The sequence below is a fragment of the Anguilla anguilla genome, chromosome 4 (genome assembly GCF_013347855.1).
Source record: "Anguilla anguilla isolate fAngAng1 chromosome 4, fAngAng1.pri, whole genome shotgun sequence".
Lineage (NCBI taxonomy): Eukaryota > Metazoa > Chordata > Actinopteri > Anguilliformes > Anguillidae > Anguilla > Anguilla anguilla.
Window position 1 is genome coordinate 32,910,586 of NC_049204.1, and position 21,196 is coordinate 32,931,781.

At 44.7% G+C, this 21,196-nt stretch overlaps 2 protein-coding genes across 5 annotated transcripts in view; one reads left to right on the top strand and one right to left on the bottom strand.

Annotated features, from left to right (window-relative positions):
• Positions 1-6,235, top strand: part of wdr37 (WD repeat domain 37) — a 33,036-nt gene extending 26,801 nt beyond the window's left edge. For all 4 annotated transcript variants that reach the window (XM_035415484.1, XM_035415485.1, XM_035415487.1 and 1 more), the window contains 3 exons: positions 1,383-1,517; positions 1,920-2,034; positions 4,454-6,235. In XM_035415484.1, coding sequence (XP_035271375.1) covers positions 1,383-1,517; positions 1,920-2,034; positions 4,454-4,585 — 382 coding nt within the window. In that variant the 3' untranslated portion in view covers positions 4,586-6,235. The remainder of the gene's footprint in view (positions 1-1,382; positions 1,518-1,919; positions 2,035-4,453) is intronic.
• Positions 6,236-16,467: 10,232 nt separating this feature from the next.
• Positions 16,468-21,196, bottom strand: part of adarb2 (adenosine deaminase RNA specific B2 (inactive)) — a 149,979-nt gene continuing 145,250 nt past the window's right edge. Inside the window, exons 9-10 of the mRNA XM_035411962.1 lie at positions 17,590-17,771; positions 16,468-16,782 (exon numbers count right to left, since the gene is read on the bottom strand). Coding sequence (XP_035267853.1) covers positions 16,603-16,782; positions 17,590-17,771 — 362 coding nt within the window. The 3' untranslated portion in view covers positions 16,468-16,602. The remainder of the gene's footprint in view (positions 16,783-17,589; positions 17,772-21,196) is intronic.

Sequence of the window (21,196 nt, forward strand, 5' to 3'; positions counted from 1 at the left end):
TCCAGATATTTTCTGGTAATTTGCTTTAGGTCATGATTTTTTATTTATTTATTTTTTTAAACCCATTCAGCCTTTATGGATAAACATGCCATTTGATAGGGATTCAATGGATTGAGCAAATGTTAATAATACAACAGAGTTAGCCGTGAGAAGCAAGTATCCAGCTATCCAGAAGACATGTTTGCTGGTTCTTCCCTGTTTATAGGAGTCCTGGCTCTGAGGAAGAGCTTCCTTTATGTTCACTACCTGCAGATACAGGAGTTTTTTGAGAAAAATACCGTATGCTGCATGTAACCCCCGAACGTTTCATACTGCTTCGATCGTGCCACTGTAGTCATTTTCTCATTATAGGATACATGCATTTCCTTAAAAAAAAATAAATAAATAAATAAATTAAAAACTGTAAACATATTTTATTCCACACAGACTACAGAAAAAACAGGCATTTTTACATGATTCACTTCCTGTTTTGCTGTTGTCAGTGTGATGATGCACAGAGCGTGCAGAATTCTCTGTGGAAGGTACTTCCTGTCAGCTAGCTGGAGCCCTCAGCAGTAGCACCTTTGGAACCACGCCAAATTAGCGTGAGCCGTAGCACGGACTTTGACGAGTTTTAGCACAACAGCAGACTGCGCCAAAGTCAGGAGTGCTGTTAAGGGCCAAATGTCAGAGTGGCCTTTAAGTCCTGCTTTTAATAAATGATGGGGCCCTTATGGTTTAAAGGAGATGTTAAAACATGAATATGGCATTAGGGAGAATGTGTCATTTACACACAAATGTTTTACAAGGTCTTTAAAACCCTGACCCTGGGAAAGTGTTCTGTTGGACGTACTATACATGTCACATAAAAAAGGCTCAGCCATTTCCTCAGTGTGCACTGTATGTCTGTCATAATATTTTCCACAGGGATTCTTATTCTCAAATGCCTACTGACATCTGTAACAGCCAAACTGACCTTTAAGCAAATTAACTTGCATTTACAGATTGAATGATAATAGTCTCTGTAAGGGGGAAGCACTGACATTATTTCAGGGAACTGCCTTAGGTGGTCTTTGCAGAACATTTACTGGCATTGGCTGTGCTGCTGAACGTATCAATTGAAATGCAATTTGTTTATACTGCAGAAAGCCACTGTCAGGAGCCTTGTCACAGTCTGTTCTTGTGCCTCTTTGCCAAAAAACAGCGCAGTGTGAAGTAATGCACAAATTCGCAATAGATGGCCATATGCTCGGATTCCGTGGCAAATGTACAGATGGACCGAACCGCGTAAGCTTTGAATTAGCAGTTTGATTTCCGCGTCAAAGTCTGGAACAACAAAGTAAGAGCGGTTGCGTTTTTTTCCGAAAAAAAAAAACTGACCGATCGACGGCTGTCCGTTTCAGCACGGTGACGTCGGCGGTGTTCACCGTGGGAGACAACGTGGTGTCCGGGAGCGACGACCGCACCGTGAAGGTGTGGGACCTGAAGAACATGAGATCTCCGATAGCGACCATCCGCACCGACTCGGCCATTAACAGGTAAGGGCGACGCGTCCGATCGAGCGAGGCGCGCGCGAAAAGGACACGTCGGCCAGCGCCCTCAGCTTCCTGTCTGAGCCGGCGCAGGACCCGGCGGAGTCTTCGCTGCCCCAAACGTGTATTGACAGGCACCGCGCGTGTTTAAGCCGAGGGGAGAATTTATTTTCCTTTTTCTTGCGAAAACAACTGAGAGTAAATATGATGAAAGGTTCAATTCGCAGGGTTGATTTACGGAAGAGACAATTGCCCTGGAGACCTGGAGGGGAAATGGATCCTTTATTTTACCTGCAATTGAAAGAACTGCTTTTGTTGTGTCGTTTCCCCTTTAGGGGGTACAAGCTTGGGTGAAGTGAGAACGAGCGTAACTTTAACTGCCCGCGTTTGCGACGCGTCTCTTTCCAGGATAAGCGTCTCTGTGAACCACAGGATCATCGCTCTCCCCCACGACAACCGGCAGGTCAGGCTGTTCGACATGTCGGGAGTGAGGCTGGCGCGACTCCCGCGCAGCAACAGACAGGTGTGTGGCTCCGGGTTCCACAGGCCCCCACACTTCTCTGCACAACCCCCACACTTCTCTGCTCACCGCCCACGCATCTCTGCTCACCCCCCACGGTTCTCTGCTCACCCCCACACTTCTCTGCTCACCCCCCACACTTCTCTGCACACCCCCCACGGTTCTGTGCTCACCCCCCACACTTCTCTGCTCACCCCCCACGCATCTCTGCTCACCCCCCACACTTCTCTGCACACCCCCCACACTTCTCTGCACACCCCCCACGGTTCTGTGCTCACCCCCCACACTTCTCTGCTCACCCCCCACACTTCTCTGCTCACCCCCCACGCTTCTCTGCTCACCCCCCACACTTCTCTGCTCACCCCCCACACTTCTCTGCACACCCCCCACACTTCTCTGCACACCCCCCACGGTTCTATGCACACCCCCACACTTCTCTGCTCACCCCCCACACTTCTCTGCTCACCCCCCACGCTTCTCTGCTCACCCCCCACACTTCTCTGCTCACCCCCCACGCATCTCTGCTCACCCCCCACGCATCTCTGCTCACCCCCCACACTTCTCTGCTCACCCCCCACACTTCTCTGCTCACCCCCCACACTTCTCTGCTCACCTCCCACACTTCTCTGCTCACCTCCCACACTTCTCTGCACACCCCCCACACTTCTCTGCTCACCCCCCCACGGTTCTGTGCACACCCCCCACACTTCTCTGCTCACCCCCCACGGTTCTATGCACAACCGCCTTCGCTCTTCATGCCAATTCAGCTTTTATTCCTATTGCACTTTTTTCTGCAAACACTCTGACAAAGACGCTTTACGGGATTGCAGGAAAGCGGGAAAATAGGACGGTTAGGAAAGACAGGGCCTGAAGTAGTGGGAAATATGCTTCCTTGTGGGAAGAACAAATTCGCAGTGGTCAGAAAAAGCTGAAGCTGTAGAAATAAGACGCTCGGAAGGAAACTGGCTTAGAGGAGGAGCCCATCCTCTGCTGGCCAGTCTGGTGTCAGTGCTTAAAGTTAAGCTAAATGTTAATGGAGGATCTACTGGGCAAATAATAACAGTGATTTAGCACAGTATAACCTGGGGTGTACATACTATTGTAGCTACCTATGCAGCATTCATACTGCATTCCTTCAGTGCCACTGGATGCTGATACAGTACCTGTGGACGCTCATACAGTGCCTGTGGACGCTGATACAGTGTCTGTGGACGCAGATACAGTGCCTGTGGACGCTCATACAGTGCCTGTGGACGCTGGTACAGTGCCTGTGGACGCAGATACAGTGCCTGTGGACGCTCATACAGTGCCTGTGGATGCTGGTACAGTGCCTGTGGACGCTCATACAGTGCCTGTGGACGCTGATACAGTGTCTGTGGACGCAGATACAGTGCCTGTGGACGCTCATACAGTGCCTGTGGACGCTGGTACAGTGCCTGTGGACGCAGATACAGTGCCTGTGGACGCTCATACAGTGCCTGTGGACGCTGGTACAGTGCCTGTGGACGCAGATACAGTGCCTGTGGACGCTGGTACAGTGCCTGTGGACGCAGATACAGTGCCTGTGGACGCTGATACTGTGCCTGTGGACGCTCATACAGTGCCTGTGGACGCTGGTACAGTGCCTGTGGACGCAGATACAGTGCCTGTGGACGCAGATACAGTGCCTGTGGACGCTCATACAGTGCCTGTGGACGCAGATACAGTACCTGTGGACGCTCATACAGTGCCTGTGGACGCAGATACAGTGCCTGTGGACGCTGATACTGTGCCTGTGGACGCTCATACAGTGCCTGTGGACGCTGATACTGTGCCTGTGGACGCTGATACAGTGCCTGTGGACGCTGATACTGTGCCTGTGGACGCTCATACAGTGCCTGTGGATGCTGGTACAGTGCCTGTGGACGCAGATACAGTGCCTGTGGACGCAGATACAGTGCCTGTGGACGCTGATACTGTGCCTGTGGACGCTCATACAGTACCTGTGGACGCTCATACAGTGCCTGAGGACGCAGATACAGTGCCTGTGGACGCTGATACTGTGCCTGTGGACGCTCATACAGTACCTGTGGACGCTCATACAGTGCCTGTGGATGCTGGTACAGTGCCTGAGGACGCAGATACAGTGCCTGTGGATGCTGATACAGTGCCTGTGGACGCTGATACTGTGCCTGTGGACGCTCGTACAGTGCCTGTGGACGCTGATACAGTGCCTGTGGACGCTCGTACAGTACCTGTGGACGCTCATACAGTGCCTGTGGACGCTCATACAGTACCTGTGGATGCTCATACAGTGCCTGTGGACACGCAGATGCTTTGTGTGTATACAGATCTATACGTCTCCACAGTCGCCAGCCGTTCCCTGTGAGAGGCGAAAGCGGCGGCTAACGGTGGGCGCGCGCGTGCCTTTGTGTGCCCGCAGGGACACCGGCGCATGGTGTGCTGCTCGGCGTGGTGCGAGGACAACGCCTCCTGCAACCTGTTCAGCTGCGGGTTCGACCGGCAGGCCATCGGCTGGAACATCAACATCCCCGCGCTGCTGCAGGAGAAGTGAAGACCCGCCCCGGGGCCCGATCGATGGGCGTCCTCCTCCTCCTCCTCCTCCTCCGGGGGAGAGGTGGACCTGAGTGTGCGCTGTACTGTCAGTCCACTGGCCTCTGTGTGTGTGTGTGTGTGTGTGTGTGCGTGTGCGTGTGTGCGTGCTACACAGATACGACATTTCATCATTAGCCTCTGTATGCTTAAATACTCACAAGGTCTCAGACGCCATGAGAAAATAACGAGCACCGGAATAGCCGCACCTGAGTCGGCAACATTGCTTTGTGTCGTTGGCCCTGTAGAGGATTGAACTTAACAGTTCAAGTCAGAGCTTAATTCTAAATCTGTGAGAACATGTCAGTTTTATTGTGGTTCAGCCTGCGTATTATGTATTAGATAACTGATGATTAACTATATTCCCCTAAATATTGTGTGTTTGCGTGTGTGTGTGTGGGGGGGGGGGGGTTTGTGTGCGTGCTTTGGGGAGTACTTCTCTGAGTGGATAATAGTTACTGTAAAGGATGCTGTGAATGATGATGATGACTAGAGAGCTTTACTCAAGTATCACTCGTGTGCTGTTTTTTTCTCCACCTGGCTCAGTCTGTGGCGGAGGTGAGAGAATGTGCCAGTGCCATTTTGAGGAGGGTACCTTTCAGGTCGCTACACACTGTCACGAGGGACACCTTAACAATGACACCATTCGTTTTCAGCCTGACCTTTCCGTGGAAGCAACACGTAGCGTAGCGTGAGGACTTGCAGTTTTGTGGAGTAGGAGCTTGGAGTAGAAACTCATATACATTTCTTTGCCTCGCAAGGTAAAGGGCTGTTCACCAATGGCCTTCTATCTCCAGGGAGGCAGGTATTCGTCATTTTGAAAATGTAAGAAGCTGTCAGATTTGCCCTTGTACGACCAGAATCTACAATCGCATGCGTGAATGACTATGGGTTTATACACTGGATGATCAGATGACTGGGGTGTCAGTATAATAATTCTGGTTATGGAAATTCAAGCGAGGTAGCATTAGCTTGGTAGCTTAGTGCTACTCATCAGGTAACAGGCAGACAGGACTGGCACATTGCCACGCCTCCCCCCAACGCAACCCGACGAACGTTAGCTGTGTCAGCGCATGCCGCCCCGTTTGAACAGTGTGTAGGGCGTCCTTACTCTTCTGATACCCCTTACTTCTTCCGTCTGTCAAAATGGCCTTTTGTTTTGTGAATTTTATTGAGTGCAGCTATAAAGTGTAATCATATTCAAGTCATTTGTGTACAGATGCTGTTACAATTAGTCTGTAGGTATGTTGAGATATTGGCTACTTCATGTACAGTAAATTTTTAGCTATGCATTTAGGCAATAAAGGCACTGATTTAGTTCCATGAATGTAAACACGTAATAATGAATTCAAGGCCCGGATCGTGCCGTCAGACACAATACTCAGATGTTTGTGGATACGGGGCCCATCCAAAGCACATCGTCCTCTAAAACAGTTTAGCGCTGTCAGGATTCATAGCATGAGGAGCTAAGCCTATTACATTGTAAATGTCAGCTTTGAAAGACTTAAGCACTATATAAAAGTTATTGTAATGTGGTATTTCTGTCTATTGATGTTGAATGTCTCCTAATAAAAATGCAGTCTGTTTAGACTGCCTGTGTATTTACTGTGAACGGGGTTTTAATCATGTGGAAAATAAACAGTATTAAAAAAAACGATGTTACGTGTATGCAAGCAGTACCGGCTGGTTTTCAGATATCTATACAGTAGCTGTTGTAGATGTCTGTTGCGTGACTTCAACTTACAGTGACTGTATGAAATGGATGAAATGAGTAGATTTCATGCAGTAGACTGTGGGCAGATTGGTTTTGTGCCATTCGTTGCTTGAAAGTTTGCCGTTCATGCAGCGCTTCAGTTTTCCTAATGAACTGTGCAACTGTTATCATTCTGTTCAGTGTAGCTTCATAAACATTAAAATGATTTGAATGATTGGAGAACGAGCGTTATGAAGAAAGGCATACAGCAATCTGGCATGCACATGTAATAAACAGTGCCCGTATGTCACAGCGAATCACCTACACCGAATAACAAAATAAAAATAACATTTTTTATTAATTCTTAAAATAGACCAGCGCCCGCCGCTATCTTTATCTGAACCGTAACCCAAGCACAAAGTGGCTCTGCAGTGGGCTTTCTGGATGCTGTCTGACCCCGCTGGAGTGAAATGGCACATTATGACGCACAGTAATAAAAGTGTGATTGACACGCGTCTGTGTCTACAGTACGTCAAACACCGTCGGCCATTTCGTGCGCCGCCGCCGCCAGTTTAGTCTGCCTTTGAAAAACGAGCCGCTTCATGGATGTTTGTTTTCGTTTCGCCCGACGTGAGAAAATGAGTTTCCGCAACGCTTTGAGGTGAATTACAAAAGTATAATAAACCTGGCACAGTTTTGTATTCATTTTTTTTTTTTTTGATTCGATTAAAAAGGTTGTTTTATCTGAACTAAGGAATGTACGTCTGTTTGATCTGTTAAAGTGCACGGTGTAATCTGACACATTAGAGCCAACACCGGAGCCAAGCAGGCAGTCACAGCTTTGCCTGAAGTGTGACCTGCGTGTATCGAGCACTGTGAAGCGGCATTTGCCTGAACATATGCACGCGTAAATCAGCGGGAACAGCTCTGTTGTTGGTGTTGTAGCGCATGTAAGACATCCTGACTATAGGCACTGCGCTCAGTGCCAGCTCAATGGGAATAGGTTCCAAATTGATGAAATGACACAGAATGACTTATTTGTGCTGGAGTGCTCGTGGAGGGAAATGTAGCTGTTCACTGTATTTGCTTAGGTCATCTGTCGTTTCATGTACCTTAACAAACCAGTACTTTATCAATTATGTCTTATACGGCAGTGTTTTATGCAGGATTCCACAAACATTTTACATGTGCATTTATTTATTTATTTATTTATTTTGCGCTGTCAGTGTATTCTGTTTTGTCCTCATTTCCTGAACTTAATGTGAGAGAGAACTTGGCCTAGTGTCAGTAATATCAGAGCACTTAGTGTGTTTCTAGTGTGTTGCAGGGTGATTTTGTTTTACATTTTATCTTGCCAGTGAGACTTCATCTATGGACTCTATCTGCCAAATATATTCATTTTTGCTGGAAGATGGTTTCCTCTGCTCTTCACAATAGCCTTCAGCTTGAAGACAACTAAATTCTTCAAAATCCATTATACTAAGAATTTTATTCCAGTATGTTATTCTGCCTCTTCTAGAATAGTGCATATGCCCCTCAATATATCCTTTTTTCACTTTTCACTGTTTCACTGTAATATAAACAGTTGGCTAATGAAATAAGTAATCTCGAACAAAAACTTTCACTGAAGGTCTGAAATGAGAGAATACAATGTAGAAATAAACATTGCTGGAATAGCTAGATGTTAGGGCACTTTTAGTGGAGCCTCACTGTCCTTATTTGCTGCAAACAATGGTAATCTCAGTGTGGAAATCTGTGTGTAAACCAGAAACTTATAAAATCCAATAAAATTGGAATTTATTTTTGTTACATATTTTTTTTTCTTAAAGCTTATAATTGGCTTTACTGAATGAATGCACTACTCTTCATTCATTTCAGTAGAAAACATAGTTTACATTGATATGCTTTTGCAATACTGATATTAATTTATGTGAAATATGGAAATAGTGTTGTATAATATGAGTATGGATCCTGTGCAGTGTAGACATGTCAGACATGGGAAAATTAAATATATTAGATGGATGTTGTTGATGCTCCGCCATTGGAATAACTTTGTGAGAGGATTTTGTCAGGTAATTGCCATTGTAAGTTTAAAATCCAGTTATTTTGACACTTCAAATTATGATGATTCAAATTATGAATGTGTTAGACATGTACTGCTGTATGGCAATCCTAAGAGGCATAGTTATTGTATTTTATCTACCCTTGCATTCACTAAACTGTAATTTAAGTGTTGTAGAGACATTGATCTCCAGTGTTTCAATTAGACTTTGGGCTTTTTTCTGTGTGTTAATGCATTCTGGATTTCAAAACTGGGTCTGGTTAGATTGCACTGGCAGGACTTCTGTTCAGAATGCACTTCATTTCAAATTATTTTTAATGAAAGTATGAAGCTTTATTATTCAGCATAAAATGAGTGTAGAGTGTAAAGTGCCCAGCGCTTATCCTGAGAGAGGGAGAGAAAAAAACAAATATACAAACAGAAATAGTATTAAAATGTAGTGTTTGTCAGGTCATTCTTGGCTTTCAGTCCTCTTCCTAGATCTGATGTCATCTTCAAATGTACTGCTGATAGAGAATTTGTTTTAATAAAAAAAACGCATCACCTTCCAAATAATGGACAAATTGCCCATTGTGAGTGCGACTGGCTTTACCACAGCGACATTTTGACCCTTCATTTGAGGCCAGTTCAATACCTGGTTTGGAAGGAGTGGAGAATCGTGGATTTAAGTCAAAGGAATGTGTGTGCGAGTAAATAAAAATGGATTAATTCTTTAATAAAAGCTACCGGATTGCAGGGGGCCGGCACTGGAACCGAGGATGAGTGCCAGATGTAATGAGCGCAGGTGCGGATTGATGTGTGGAGGCGGCGATGCATGCTTTATATCATTTGGGCTCCTCGGTTACACGGTGATTCATTCATATGGGAAATGCTGGAGCGGAGGGGGTGGTGCGGTGTGTGTGTGGGGGGGGGGGGGGGGGGGGTGACGATCGATCCGGGGGAGAGGGGCCGGAGGGCGTGCGGGCTGGGGATCGATTCGGGGGTGTCACCGGGCGAGCGGCGACACGCGGATGGGACGGAACCTTCCATCAGAAGCGCGGCGTCCGGACGCCATGACAGTAATGAGCTGGGGCTTAATACTCTGTGACGCGACCTCGCCGACCCCTGCTAACTGTGACAGCGAGCCCGGGAAGGCCCAGAAAGGTGCGTTTCGCTCGACGGTCCGTTAACCAGATCGATGCCGTCGCACTCCAAGGTTCTTAGGAGTTTTGATAAATTGGCGTGCTGTTGCTTTCTGTTTAGCGACCGGAATAGTTTTTAAAAAAATTGATTTAAAATGGAAATTCAGCAGTATGTGCTTTTATTCATTTTATTTCGACAAGAGGAAAGCAGGAAGGATTATGGGTGGAGATGGGAAAGAGAGTGTCATGGCTGGGATTACAACCCTCCAGCCGCACTTGTTGGGCGAAGGGGTGTGGATTCGTATACGCGTTAGAGAGTTACCTGGACAGCAGTCCACTCAGCAGGCTAAGGGTTAAATCATCCCGTCACTGTTAGATGTTTCACAGTCGCACGTTTAGCTTTGGTTTAGAAAATGCGACACGACTTCTGACGATTCGAGTTTACAGGAGCTTTTATTGAACCGACCCAGGTTAAATTCCAGGAGAATCGCCGTGGTTTGCTTTTGACTCACATTTTTTGCGATGTGAAAAGCTATCTGTAAGATCGCTGCTCCTCTCTGCACACCGTAGTCTATTAGATTACAGTTCAGTGCCCGTGCCCAGGCAAAGGTGAAAATATACAATTACGATATTCATTGTAGTGCAGACACCTGCCTTTGGGGGAATAGAACTGCAAATGCAGGCTGAAGCTGGTGGGTTTTTTAAAATTTATTTATTTTTTTACAGTTTGGTTAATTTGGTGCTCTCCCTGCTTGACACCTGTCACAGGACTCGGAAGATAACCATTTCCAAATTTATTTCCTTCGGGGTGGGAAGAGGCCGGTTTCTAATATTTTGCAGCATGCATCTGTGAAAGCGGTCACGTGACCGGTGTTCATTTCACCGCACTGCTGAGGGGGCTTCTCCAGGTCACTGCCCGTCATTTGGAAGATAATTGTGATTTTTTGCCTCCGTTTCCTTTATATGCTTTAGATCACTGGTCCCCAACCTTTTTTGCACCGTGGGCGAAATTATAGACCTCACAGTAGGCAACGCTGTCACATGCGTGCACACACACACTCACAGACACACACACACACACAGAAGCGTGGGTAAATAACTGGGTTTGATTGATTGAATTGTGTACCGTGACCATGATATCGGTGTTCGTATATGCACAGAAAATACAGAACTGACCCACATCATACCTCCAAATTGCTACATAAATCATACATTGATAATTTCCAATGCGATTAGAGGTGATGATTTGGGGGGGGGGGGGGGGGTATTTCTAAGCAGAGGCTGTAAATATGTTGGGAAACAAACCATTTTAATTGTGTACTGTAAATGTTCCTAAAAGCTGAACAGACAAAAAATTAATCGCAGCCTAGCATATCAAATTTATCCAATTTTGATTTTGCTGATTTGCCAATAATTCCTGTAAGAACTACACTTTTTTTGTCCATAAGCTAGTATGAAACCAGTCATACTTAATGCCCTCATTTGACATTATTTGTAGGCAGAGACTGAAAATATGTGGTGAGAAAAAGACTTTTTAATCATCTTCAGTGAATAATGACAATAAGGAGTGACAGTGTAGCGTATAATGGGAACTAGCCTTGCAACGGTAAAGCTAAGGTTCTGGGCTCTTTTTCATTAAGCCATTTTTTTTATTCTAGCCAACCATCTAGATAACCTCCATTTTCTCCCAAGGAGGGATGGGGAGCAAAGGTGTATGATGCAACACCTCCTTGACACCTCTATGAACATGAGTTATGTAGGGGAATGATGAGCACCTTCATAGATGGAGCAAGTACTAGTGATATCTTTAAAAAATAAATATGTGAGTAAAATGCATGCCATTCTTTATCTAATAAATAAAAAATAAAATACTGTCCTCCAAAAATAGTACTGTTGCTTGAACACAACACATCACATGGGACTTATATTACCATATGTTAACTGGAAATGAATCTGACATGTGTATGATGCATTTGTTTGCACTTAGCATACACACACATTTGCCACCACATATTTCATATATTTATTAAACAAATCCACTGTTATTTAAAATAATCTTCATATTCCATATTCTTTTTATTCAATCCTGCACATAGCCATATATATAGTGGAATTCAAATTTAGTGTAGTTGAATCCTGTACTGACAGTATCTTGTGTTTTGAACTGGCAGTTTTAAGTACCACAAAATGCAGCAAAAAAGTGCAGTAAATGCCATATCTCAAACAGGGTGAAACCTTTCATACATCAAAATGATGTGCCAAAATCAAGTCTTTAAAATGTCACGCATCCATAGAGGTGTTCGCTGTGTGAGGTATCCGTTCAGAGCAACATATCGCAGTAAAATAAAATTTTCCATTCCAGTGCACATAAAAATTGACAAAATAAGAGGAAAAGGCTTATGCACTCTCTCAATTAACTTTATAACCAGAAAGGTCAACTTCTTATTTACAATGACAACCTGGGAAAACATGGCAGGTGTGGGATTATGTAGCCAATCAAGAGTAAAGGAATTGACTGGGTATTCGGTTTGAAAGTGCGCGATTTAACATTGAAAATTTTAGATGACTCTGGGGTCTGACACCCATAAACATATTTCCCATAGAGACCCTGGTAGGTCAGGACTTCAGTTTAACATCAGCAATCATCCCGCCATGAACTCGGCCTAGAGGGAAAACTTCCCCGCAAATTACCCATAAACACTCACAGCAATATCCTGATTCTCTGGGGCCTCCCATCTGTGTACTGACCAATCCCATTTCCAGCTCCACTTAGCTACAGCCTGCTAGCCAGGGGATGCAGCTGATGGCTACAGAGCCGCATCACGATGAAAAAAAAAGAATGCATTCCAAACGTCACAAAGGACCACTATCGATCCGATTAGAGTGGACATCCAATTAGGGCTGACCAGTTAGGGATTTTCACACATGCATTCAAAACATTTTATGTAATACAATAAAGTATTCTTGTTATAGCTCAAACCAGTGGTCCTGGAGTGGGAAATGAAAACACATTGCCCACGCATTGCTTTGTAATTAAGTGCATTTTGAACGTTGGACTCGATCATCGTATTCACTTATACCAAATGATTTAAAGGTCAGGCTTCCCCCTTCTACTGGTATTCATTGGAGGGGAGGTACTTTGTTCTTGGTCTGTTTCCCTGGATATAACTTTATGGGTAAAGCCATTAACTTGCCATCTCTTACGGCTGTAAAAACTGTTTAAGGGAAGCATTGGCTTTACGGGGGGAAAACGGGCTGGCGTCTGCTCCATGAAATGACCGTCTCCCTTCCAGGCTTAGAGAAATCTATCAAGGACACAGGTTGGGATTGGCCAAAAACAAAACAAGTAAACATAGCAAGCTAGTTTGTTGAGATATATAGTGGTAATATTGTGAATTTTAAAAAGTTTTTTAATTGTACAATTCAATATGCACTTCGCCATATTCAATGCTTTCTAATTACTTATCAGATGGATTATATCTAGGAGCAGCAGAAGGTGTAAACTGACATGACCTTTAAAGGGGAACAAAATTCATGTTTTGAGATGTTAGTCTTGGATGAACATATTTAGTTTGCTAGCCAGCAAATGTGGTTTTAATTCAAATGCGCTGTATTCGCATGCTTTTTCACCTTTAACCACGGTCGATTCAGATGTCGTTGAAATTGCGCGTAGTCCCACCCTGCTTGGCTGTTACCAGCGATAGCGCAGCCACGATGGGCTGTTTCAGGGGCATGAGGTGACACGGCCAGCGGGAGTTTTGTCCGGCATGCCGGCCTAGCATGACAAATCTCGCCTTCCGCTACCCTTTCTGGCATTCAGTCAGAAAATTTTCCAGAGAACGCTTCCTTCCAATGACACAGTTACCGCCTTGCTCAAGCACTGGATGAATGCTTTCACTGGTTTCAGACTCCTGACCAAAGCACTTGAACCTGCCCACTTTCGATTGCTGCAGTCAGATGCCTTCTAAAAAAATGTGCATGGCACTCAGGTCGTAGGGCCTCCTGCTGTTGTCCATGTTTGAACACCGCCTGTTAACGACTGAATTCTAAATGGATGCTAGAGTTAAATAAAACCATGTTTTTCTTTACCCGTTTGATTTGCATACTCTGAGTAATGGCCCAGTATGATGCTGAAGCTTATCTTCTGTTTACCGTAATCAAGCATTTATGTACCTATACAAAACTCTAACCTGGAAGTAAATTACAACTTCATAAACTCCTATCATAGTTTACATAATAATAACAATAATCATAATAATAACAATAATACTAATAATTATTATTATACCTTTAAAAATTATAGAGATATTTCTTCAGTTGTGATAATTCTGTGAAAAGCAACCAAGAAGCACTAAAACATGATTCAATTTTCCATTTTTATTCACTGAAACAAGAACATTCATGTATAAGGTATTACTGAAGTGCAATTTACAGACCTTAGCAGCATATATTCATATATCTGAATTTACATTTTAGTTATTCATTCTTTAATCTTTTAAATCTTCTATTTTCTATCCGTGTCTTATTTTTTCATTTTTATTTTATTTTTACAAATGTACACCAATTAATATAATAGTGCCATTCAGTCATGCCTCAGTTGTAATATGTTGTGTGTTGTTAATTTTGAAGATTCCACTCCAACATGTTATGCATGTGAAACAAAAACCAAACATACTTACGAAGAAACATATATTTAACAAATATTACTTAAAAAAACCATAAAATAATAATGAAGCTATGTAGGACTAATTATAATGATAATGTTTCATCAGCTGTAAAAAAAAGCTTCCACAGTATGTTTAGCTACCTTCTCACGTGTTACCAAACATCTCTACAGAACAATGGAAATAAAAGAATCAAAATCTGTACAACAGTATGAATGACAACAGAAAAAAAACCATCAATGTTGCGTTGGACTGAAATAAATCATGTCATATAAATTTTTAAAAAAGCATTCTTGTACCCGTGTTCCATTGTTTTTCGTTCACAGTTGTATGTACACAAAAATTTTTTCAGTGTAGCAATTTATGAAAAATTCATTATTCAGCCTCATTATTCACACCTGATATGTCCTTTATAAAAGAACATGAGGAGATTATTCACATTCTCATTTGGATAAATTGTTTTTTAATAATTTTATTTGCTATACTGTAGGTATTTGTCTCATAATGAATTTTTAACAACATCTGAAGTCAGTGTTTGATCCTTCTCCGTGTGTGTGTGCGTGTGCGCGCGCACGCGCGCGTGTGTGTGTGTGCGTGTGCGTGTGTGTGAGTTTCTGTTATATAGCCAAAGAACAGGCTCATGCTGGTCAATTTGGACACCTATGACTCATAACATGAGGTGACATTTCTGCAAAGCCTCCCTTGCAGAGGTTCAGCAAAGCACAGGATGATTCATACCCCTGTCAGGAAGAACAGTGCAGTGAAATAGTGGATGTGAGTGTAAGTCCTATATGTGCTCCATGGGGCAGAGATTGTCAAAATGGGAGGGGGGACAAAGGAAAGGACGAAACACTTCTTACCACTAGATGTCACTTAATGTATGTGGTCAGCACTATACTCTTCTGCAGGACAATATCTCTGTGGTCGGAGGGGAGCCCAAAACCACACTACTGTCTATATGTACATATGTACATACTTTATGCTAAATGAAGTAAATAATGTGCTCAAGTTCTAATATAAAAAGGATTTTGTACGAACTAAAGGCTCACGTATATAGAAAAATAGAGAAATTAGCATAATTGTTAGCACTACGACTGAGGATATGGGAGGCGGGGGGGTCTGCTGCTGGTCTTTCTGAAGTCTCTCATGGTGCGGGCAGGTCATAAATATGTTCACATGCTCCCTCCCCCCCCCCCCCACACACACACACACCTACACACACACGCGCACAAACACCTAAAAACTGTCTAGGTCCAGAACCCTCGTCAGGCAGAACGCACTCGCAGTTGTGTATTCTGTCTCGGCTACCTGGGTCGCGTCGGCGCGACTAAGACTCCGCTCGGCGTCGCGGGCCGCCCGTCTCCAAATGAGCCTTTGTGTCTGAGTGCGGCGCGCCGACGGGAGGCGGCCCGATCCCCGCCGCGACCGGTGACTAATCCGCCGGTCCGAGGACGCGAGGGCCCCCGTGACCTGGGTCAGGTTAGCGGGACGGCGGGCGCGGGCGGCGCGTTTTCCCGCCGGCGTCCGGACAGGCGAACCCCCCCCCGCCCCCCCTCCCGACGTCAATGCGCCGGCCGCTCGGCCGTCGACGAGCCGCCGCGCTCTTTGTACCGGCGGGAGTCGGGGTTCGAGGGGTGCTGTTTGTTAAGGCGACGCATCCCCTCGCGGGCACAAAGGAAAAGTTACTCGGGAGCTGCTGGGGAGGGAATGTGAGTGTGAGCAAAGGGCGCGGGAGGGAGGCGTGAAAGGAGCCACGGCGGGGCTGATGACACCGTTTACGTGCCGCGGGGCTATTACCGCCTTTTTCTTTTCTTTTTCATCTCCGCGCCACAAAAAGGGGACAGTTAAACTGTCTCCGCCATGTCAAACCCCTTTTCTTGCCTGTTTGATTTTTGAGAGAGTGGGGAGGACGGAGAAAGCAAGCCCACGAGAAAGAGCGAGAGAGAGGGGCGGGGGGGGGGGGGATGGGGTGCGCCGAGCGCCCGAGCAACGGTTTAGCGAGCCGGTCTCTCCGTGGCGTGTCTGTCTGCCGCGCGTCACGTTGACAGGGCCTTTAATTGGGCGGCTTTTCCGCGCCGCATTCGGCCGAGATAAACCGCCGGAAATGGCTGATGACAAGATAGCTGCTGCCTTTCACTCTGGTGAAGGTTACCACTCTCTGCCGTGACAACCCAGGTGGGAGTGAGCGAAAGTGGTGGTGGGGTTGGTGGTAGTGGTGGTGTTTTTATTTTTGGGGGGGGATGGGGGTGGGAGGGTGGTAGGAAGGCGAGCTTGTGGCCCAATGGAGACCCTTCGGGTTCGTTCCCCACGCACACAGTTGAGGGGCCGGGCGGTCCTCGCTGAGGGGGGAGCAGGCCGAACTTTCGGAAGAGCCGCTCGGGCGAGGCGTGGCCCCCAGAAAAACCTCGCCAGTCCCGCCCCCTCCCCGTCCGCCTCCTCTCACACGGACAGCAGGAACTGGTCCTGTTCGGGCGGCTTTTTCACCCAGGTCCCCAGCCCCGCCTCCTGCAGCGCTCGGAACAACTGCTGCTTGACAGTTTGGTAGGTCCTCGCCGCCAGCTTGGCCTCGCAGTACATCAGCGGCGGCGTCTCCCCACGGCTCGCCACTTGCGTGCTCAGCTGCGGAGGAGAGCGGGGAGAGAGCAAAACAAAACGAATGAGCCGGCACAAACGGGAAACTTCAACAGCTGTGTAATCTTCCCATTTAAATTTCACAAGCAATTTAACATTCTCTGTGCTTTTGTGCATTTTCTTTGTTGCTAAAAAAAAAAAAGGCAGCAATGAGGATTGGGGAATTGGGTGGGGGACTGGGTGGGGTGTGGGTGGTGGGTGGTGGGGGGGTGGGGAGGGAAAGTTTCTTTTGAGATTACTGTGTCTGCTCTTGCGTGTGATATTGAGCTTTTTTTTTTTTTTTTTTTGCTCTGGGAAGCCATTCAAGTGCTTTTGAGAATAATTATGATTTTTGTAGTCATTAAATTTTAACTGGTACCATTTGGAACCTCAACGATATGCGTTACACACATTTCCATGATGAAAATAAAACAGTGCTGTATGTTTGCTAATAGAATAACCTGCTATGATGAGGAGTTTCAAAGCGGCTGCCGGCGGAGTCGAAAGGCACTGCGTGCGGATCCTGTGTGGCGTCTGAAGGTGTGGCGTTTACCGAGGTTAGCATCGATACGGGCCGCGCTATAGACATGTCTCGGCAAGCACGGTGATACCAGCTTACGGCAAAACAATAGTGTTATTTTTATACACCGGTGCCAATGAAGCCGAAATAGAATGCTTTATTGAAAAGACTGACGGTCGTACACCCACAGGAGGAGCATATTTCTGTGTTGCCGCCGTCCCCATTTCCCTGGAAGAACTTTCCGGCAAACGTGACTCTGCGGGGCGTGGCTCGGAGGGCTGCGAGTCGGCGCTCACCTTGTGGTAGAGTTTGGCCCAGCGGGTGAAGAGCGCGTGCTTGCAGAGCCGGGAGGACGCGCCCGAGTCCTTCCTCTTCCCGGTGGCCGTGTTGACCACCTCCAGCCGGCCGTCGCCCGCCGTCCAGTTGACGCTGAAGCAGGGGGACTTCCCCGGCTGCCGGACGTCGCTGCTGCTGAGGCCTGAGACAGGAAGTGCAGGGTCAAGGGTTGTGAGTGAGGGACCGCGCAGTGGACACTGCAGACTCTTCTGTACGCAACAGCTCTGTGTCTCACTTTATCAAGTTCTGGTGCAAGTTCATGGTTCCCTCATTTATTCTAATGGCGGTATGGAGTAAGAGTTAAATGCCTGGAGTTGTAAACACTTTTGACCAGGAAAGAAGATTTTTTTAAATTATACTGGAACGCCTGTCAGATTAGCTTTTTGAAGCACTTTAATGTCATATGTGTACACTACCAACTGGATCACACGGTCCAGTAAATGGGTGAGAACCTCACTGAAAGCCAGCTTGGATGCTGTGTGTCCACAGGGAGCAGTCTGCAGAAGGCAATAAGGAGGGACCTACCAAGCCTGCAGGTAATGAGGGCTTCATTAGAGGAAATGAGTGTCTTATGTGAGTATTTTAGCCCCACAATCTGTGTGGTAAACACTGTCCAAAGACACCAAATCTGACTAGGCCTCCCAATAAAAATTAAATTTTCCCAACAAAGAGGGTAGCCTGGTACCTTACACAGTAAATCTGTGACTATTGCCATTAAACATTAAGCGATGCCAAAAAAACAGTATATTGGGGTATGATTTCAGCATCTGAAATTTCTAAATTAACCTATGTTTAAAATAAGCATATTAGTTCATATTTGTTAATCAAGCTTTCTAATAGAGCTTCAGAATACTCATTCCCATTGGAATGAAAACAATATTCATTTCCTACAGCAGTCTCCCTCATTCATATATTCCTCCCTCACATTCCCTGTAATGGTGTCATTCAGTGACTCAGCGGTGAAATGAAAATCTTTTCCTACTGCCTGCTGTGTCCTAATGACACACCTTTTTAAAATATGTTTCTCTGCTCTGCAGTGGCTCCACTGTTCACACTAATTTAATGACATTCATTTACTCGGATGATGTATATCTCTTATGAAAGATGACCATTTTTCTATTTCATCTAGTGTTTTGCAGTTAGTTTTGCTTGCTCACTAATTTCAGTAATCTCAGTAATTTATATTCAAAATTTTCTTTAGTATTGCATTTATTCTTTCATTTTAGCAATCTCTTGCAAAGCAAGTCAGTATGATTATAATAATGCTGTTGCTGCTTCTGCTGCTGTTGCTGATTCTGCTACTGCTGAAGATGATTATTATTATTATTATTTGTAGTAGTAGTAGTAGTTGTACAGTAGTAGTTGTAGTAGTAGTACTAGTAGTTGTAGTAGGTACCATGATCCAAAAGTAATTATAAGATAATTAATTTGTACCTAAATAATTCTGTACCCAAGCACACTGGGGGGATCCACATATTTTACAAGTGCAACTAAAAACATTTTTATCATAGCTTTTAAAGTTGTGTGTAGATGTTTATATGTATCTGTTTTTAGTCTATTCTTTTACAAATTTTTTTATGTTTTCAACTAGCTGTTTTGATTTCTTAGTATACTATTTGTATGTATTTTATTAATATTTTAATAATCGTTTATTTACAATTTTCCTACTGTATGCACTTCTGGTTGCAAAAGTAGACATTTTAGGTGCTGTGTAAATATACTTTATTATTAGTAGCAATGGCAGTGAAGTAATGCTCATCAGTATGTGTGCCTGTATTTTTTTCATTTATTTGCCAGTGATAATCAAGGTCATTTACTTACATGTAACCAAAGGCCTTTTGTGATCGTAACCTTAAAATGACCAAGCCCACCCCCTGCGAATGAGAGAAGTCAGAATGCAAAGGGGCACTCATATTCCCCTAATGAAGAACAGACAGACCTCCTCCCGCTGTGCCCCCCCCCACCCCCCCACCCCACAGGCCTCCATACTGAATGCCTCTGATGAGCTCTGTGATTAAACTGATTTGGAAGAGGCCTTCTCCAATACCCCCCTTTTGTTGGCGAAAGTGCCACAGTGGCCCCCAGAACAAAGCCAACAATCTCTCTCTGCCCGAGCACGTCTCAGGAGCGCCCGTCAAAGTCAAGCGCGTTTTTTGGTCCGATGTCTGAAGCCGGTTTATTTTTAGGTCCCGTCGGCCACATTTAAAGGTCACATTACTCTGTTTGTCAAAAAAAGAAGAAAGAAAAATAATATGACCTCCAGCTCGCGACGTATATTTGCGTCAGGTTCTCGACGAAACGTTCTTGTTTTTAACGTGCTGCTAGGGGGGGAGATGCTGGACGCGTCTATCTAAGTGAGGAATACAGAGTGTTGCTTTTAGAGATGGTGATCTTTGTTCTTGTTCCATCGATTTTTGAGTTGATGAGGTGTGGTGTAGTTTATTGCCTGAGAATTTATACAAAATCACTGGACAGGCTATAAAAATAAAAACAAAAACTCATGAGCTCTTGAAAGAATGATCAATCCTGGATTGATAACTCGTTAACAAGGACCATTATTGGAGCACATTCATACACGTGTATTAATCTTCATGAAGAGAGTGTTTTCAAAATAATGATTCTCATGACACCTAATTACCCCGTTTAAACTGAATATTTAGGGTACTGAATCTGTGACTGAGGCCCAGATTCATAATATCAGAATTTGTCCTTTGTCCTCTGTTTTGAATAACAAATTAAAATTTTATATATTTTTTCATTTGCTAAATTATGGTTACGTGATTTCTGAATTAAGGAATTTAATGAACAGGAAAGTATAATTGTTTTTATTTGCTTATATTCAGGGTAATTACGCAGCTCACAAAAATGTTGCACTCCAAATTTAATCCTGCAACCCTCCTCCTCTTGCTGGTCCAGTTACTTTACCAATGCACAGCAGTGGCACAATTGCTCTTTTTACACTGTACATTTATGCCACCCTTAACAAACAGTCAAGCTTAGATGTCAGTGTGTTGTCAAGTCAAACAAACATTTCCTGGTTAAACGTTTGATTGACTTGACAACACACTGATATCATGTTCCTGACATCGTGATGGTTTGTGAGTACTATGCCAATGTGGAAACATTTCAGAAAATGAAGACATCATATCACTAAATACATAACTGAGATTTTTTTTTGTGCAATCACAAGCTGTACAGCTTTTGTGGGTCTCTGTGTTAAAAGAAAACAAAATGGTTGGTCGGTGACATAGATCTTTAAATGGTATCATTTCACACTGGCATGAGGGACTAAAACTTCAAAAAGGACTGAAATTTTCTTTCATGAACCAAAGAACCTTTTCCAGACCTTTTCATCTTCAAGACCCCTTAAATTGATCACCACGTGGCTGAGGACACCCCAGCTCAATGAAATGATAAAAACGGCCGTCACCTTTATCTAACACCCACTATGGCCTGCAATGCAAAGACTAACACACAATAACACAATGTGGAAGATTTTCTTAAGCATTGATTTATTATATACACTATAACTGTTGAATAATTCCAATGATCATAGAAGGTTTATAT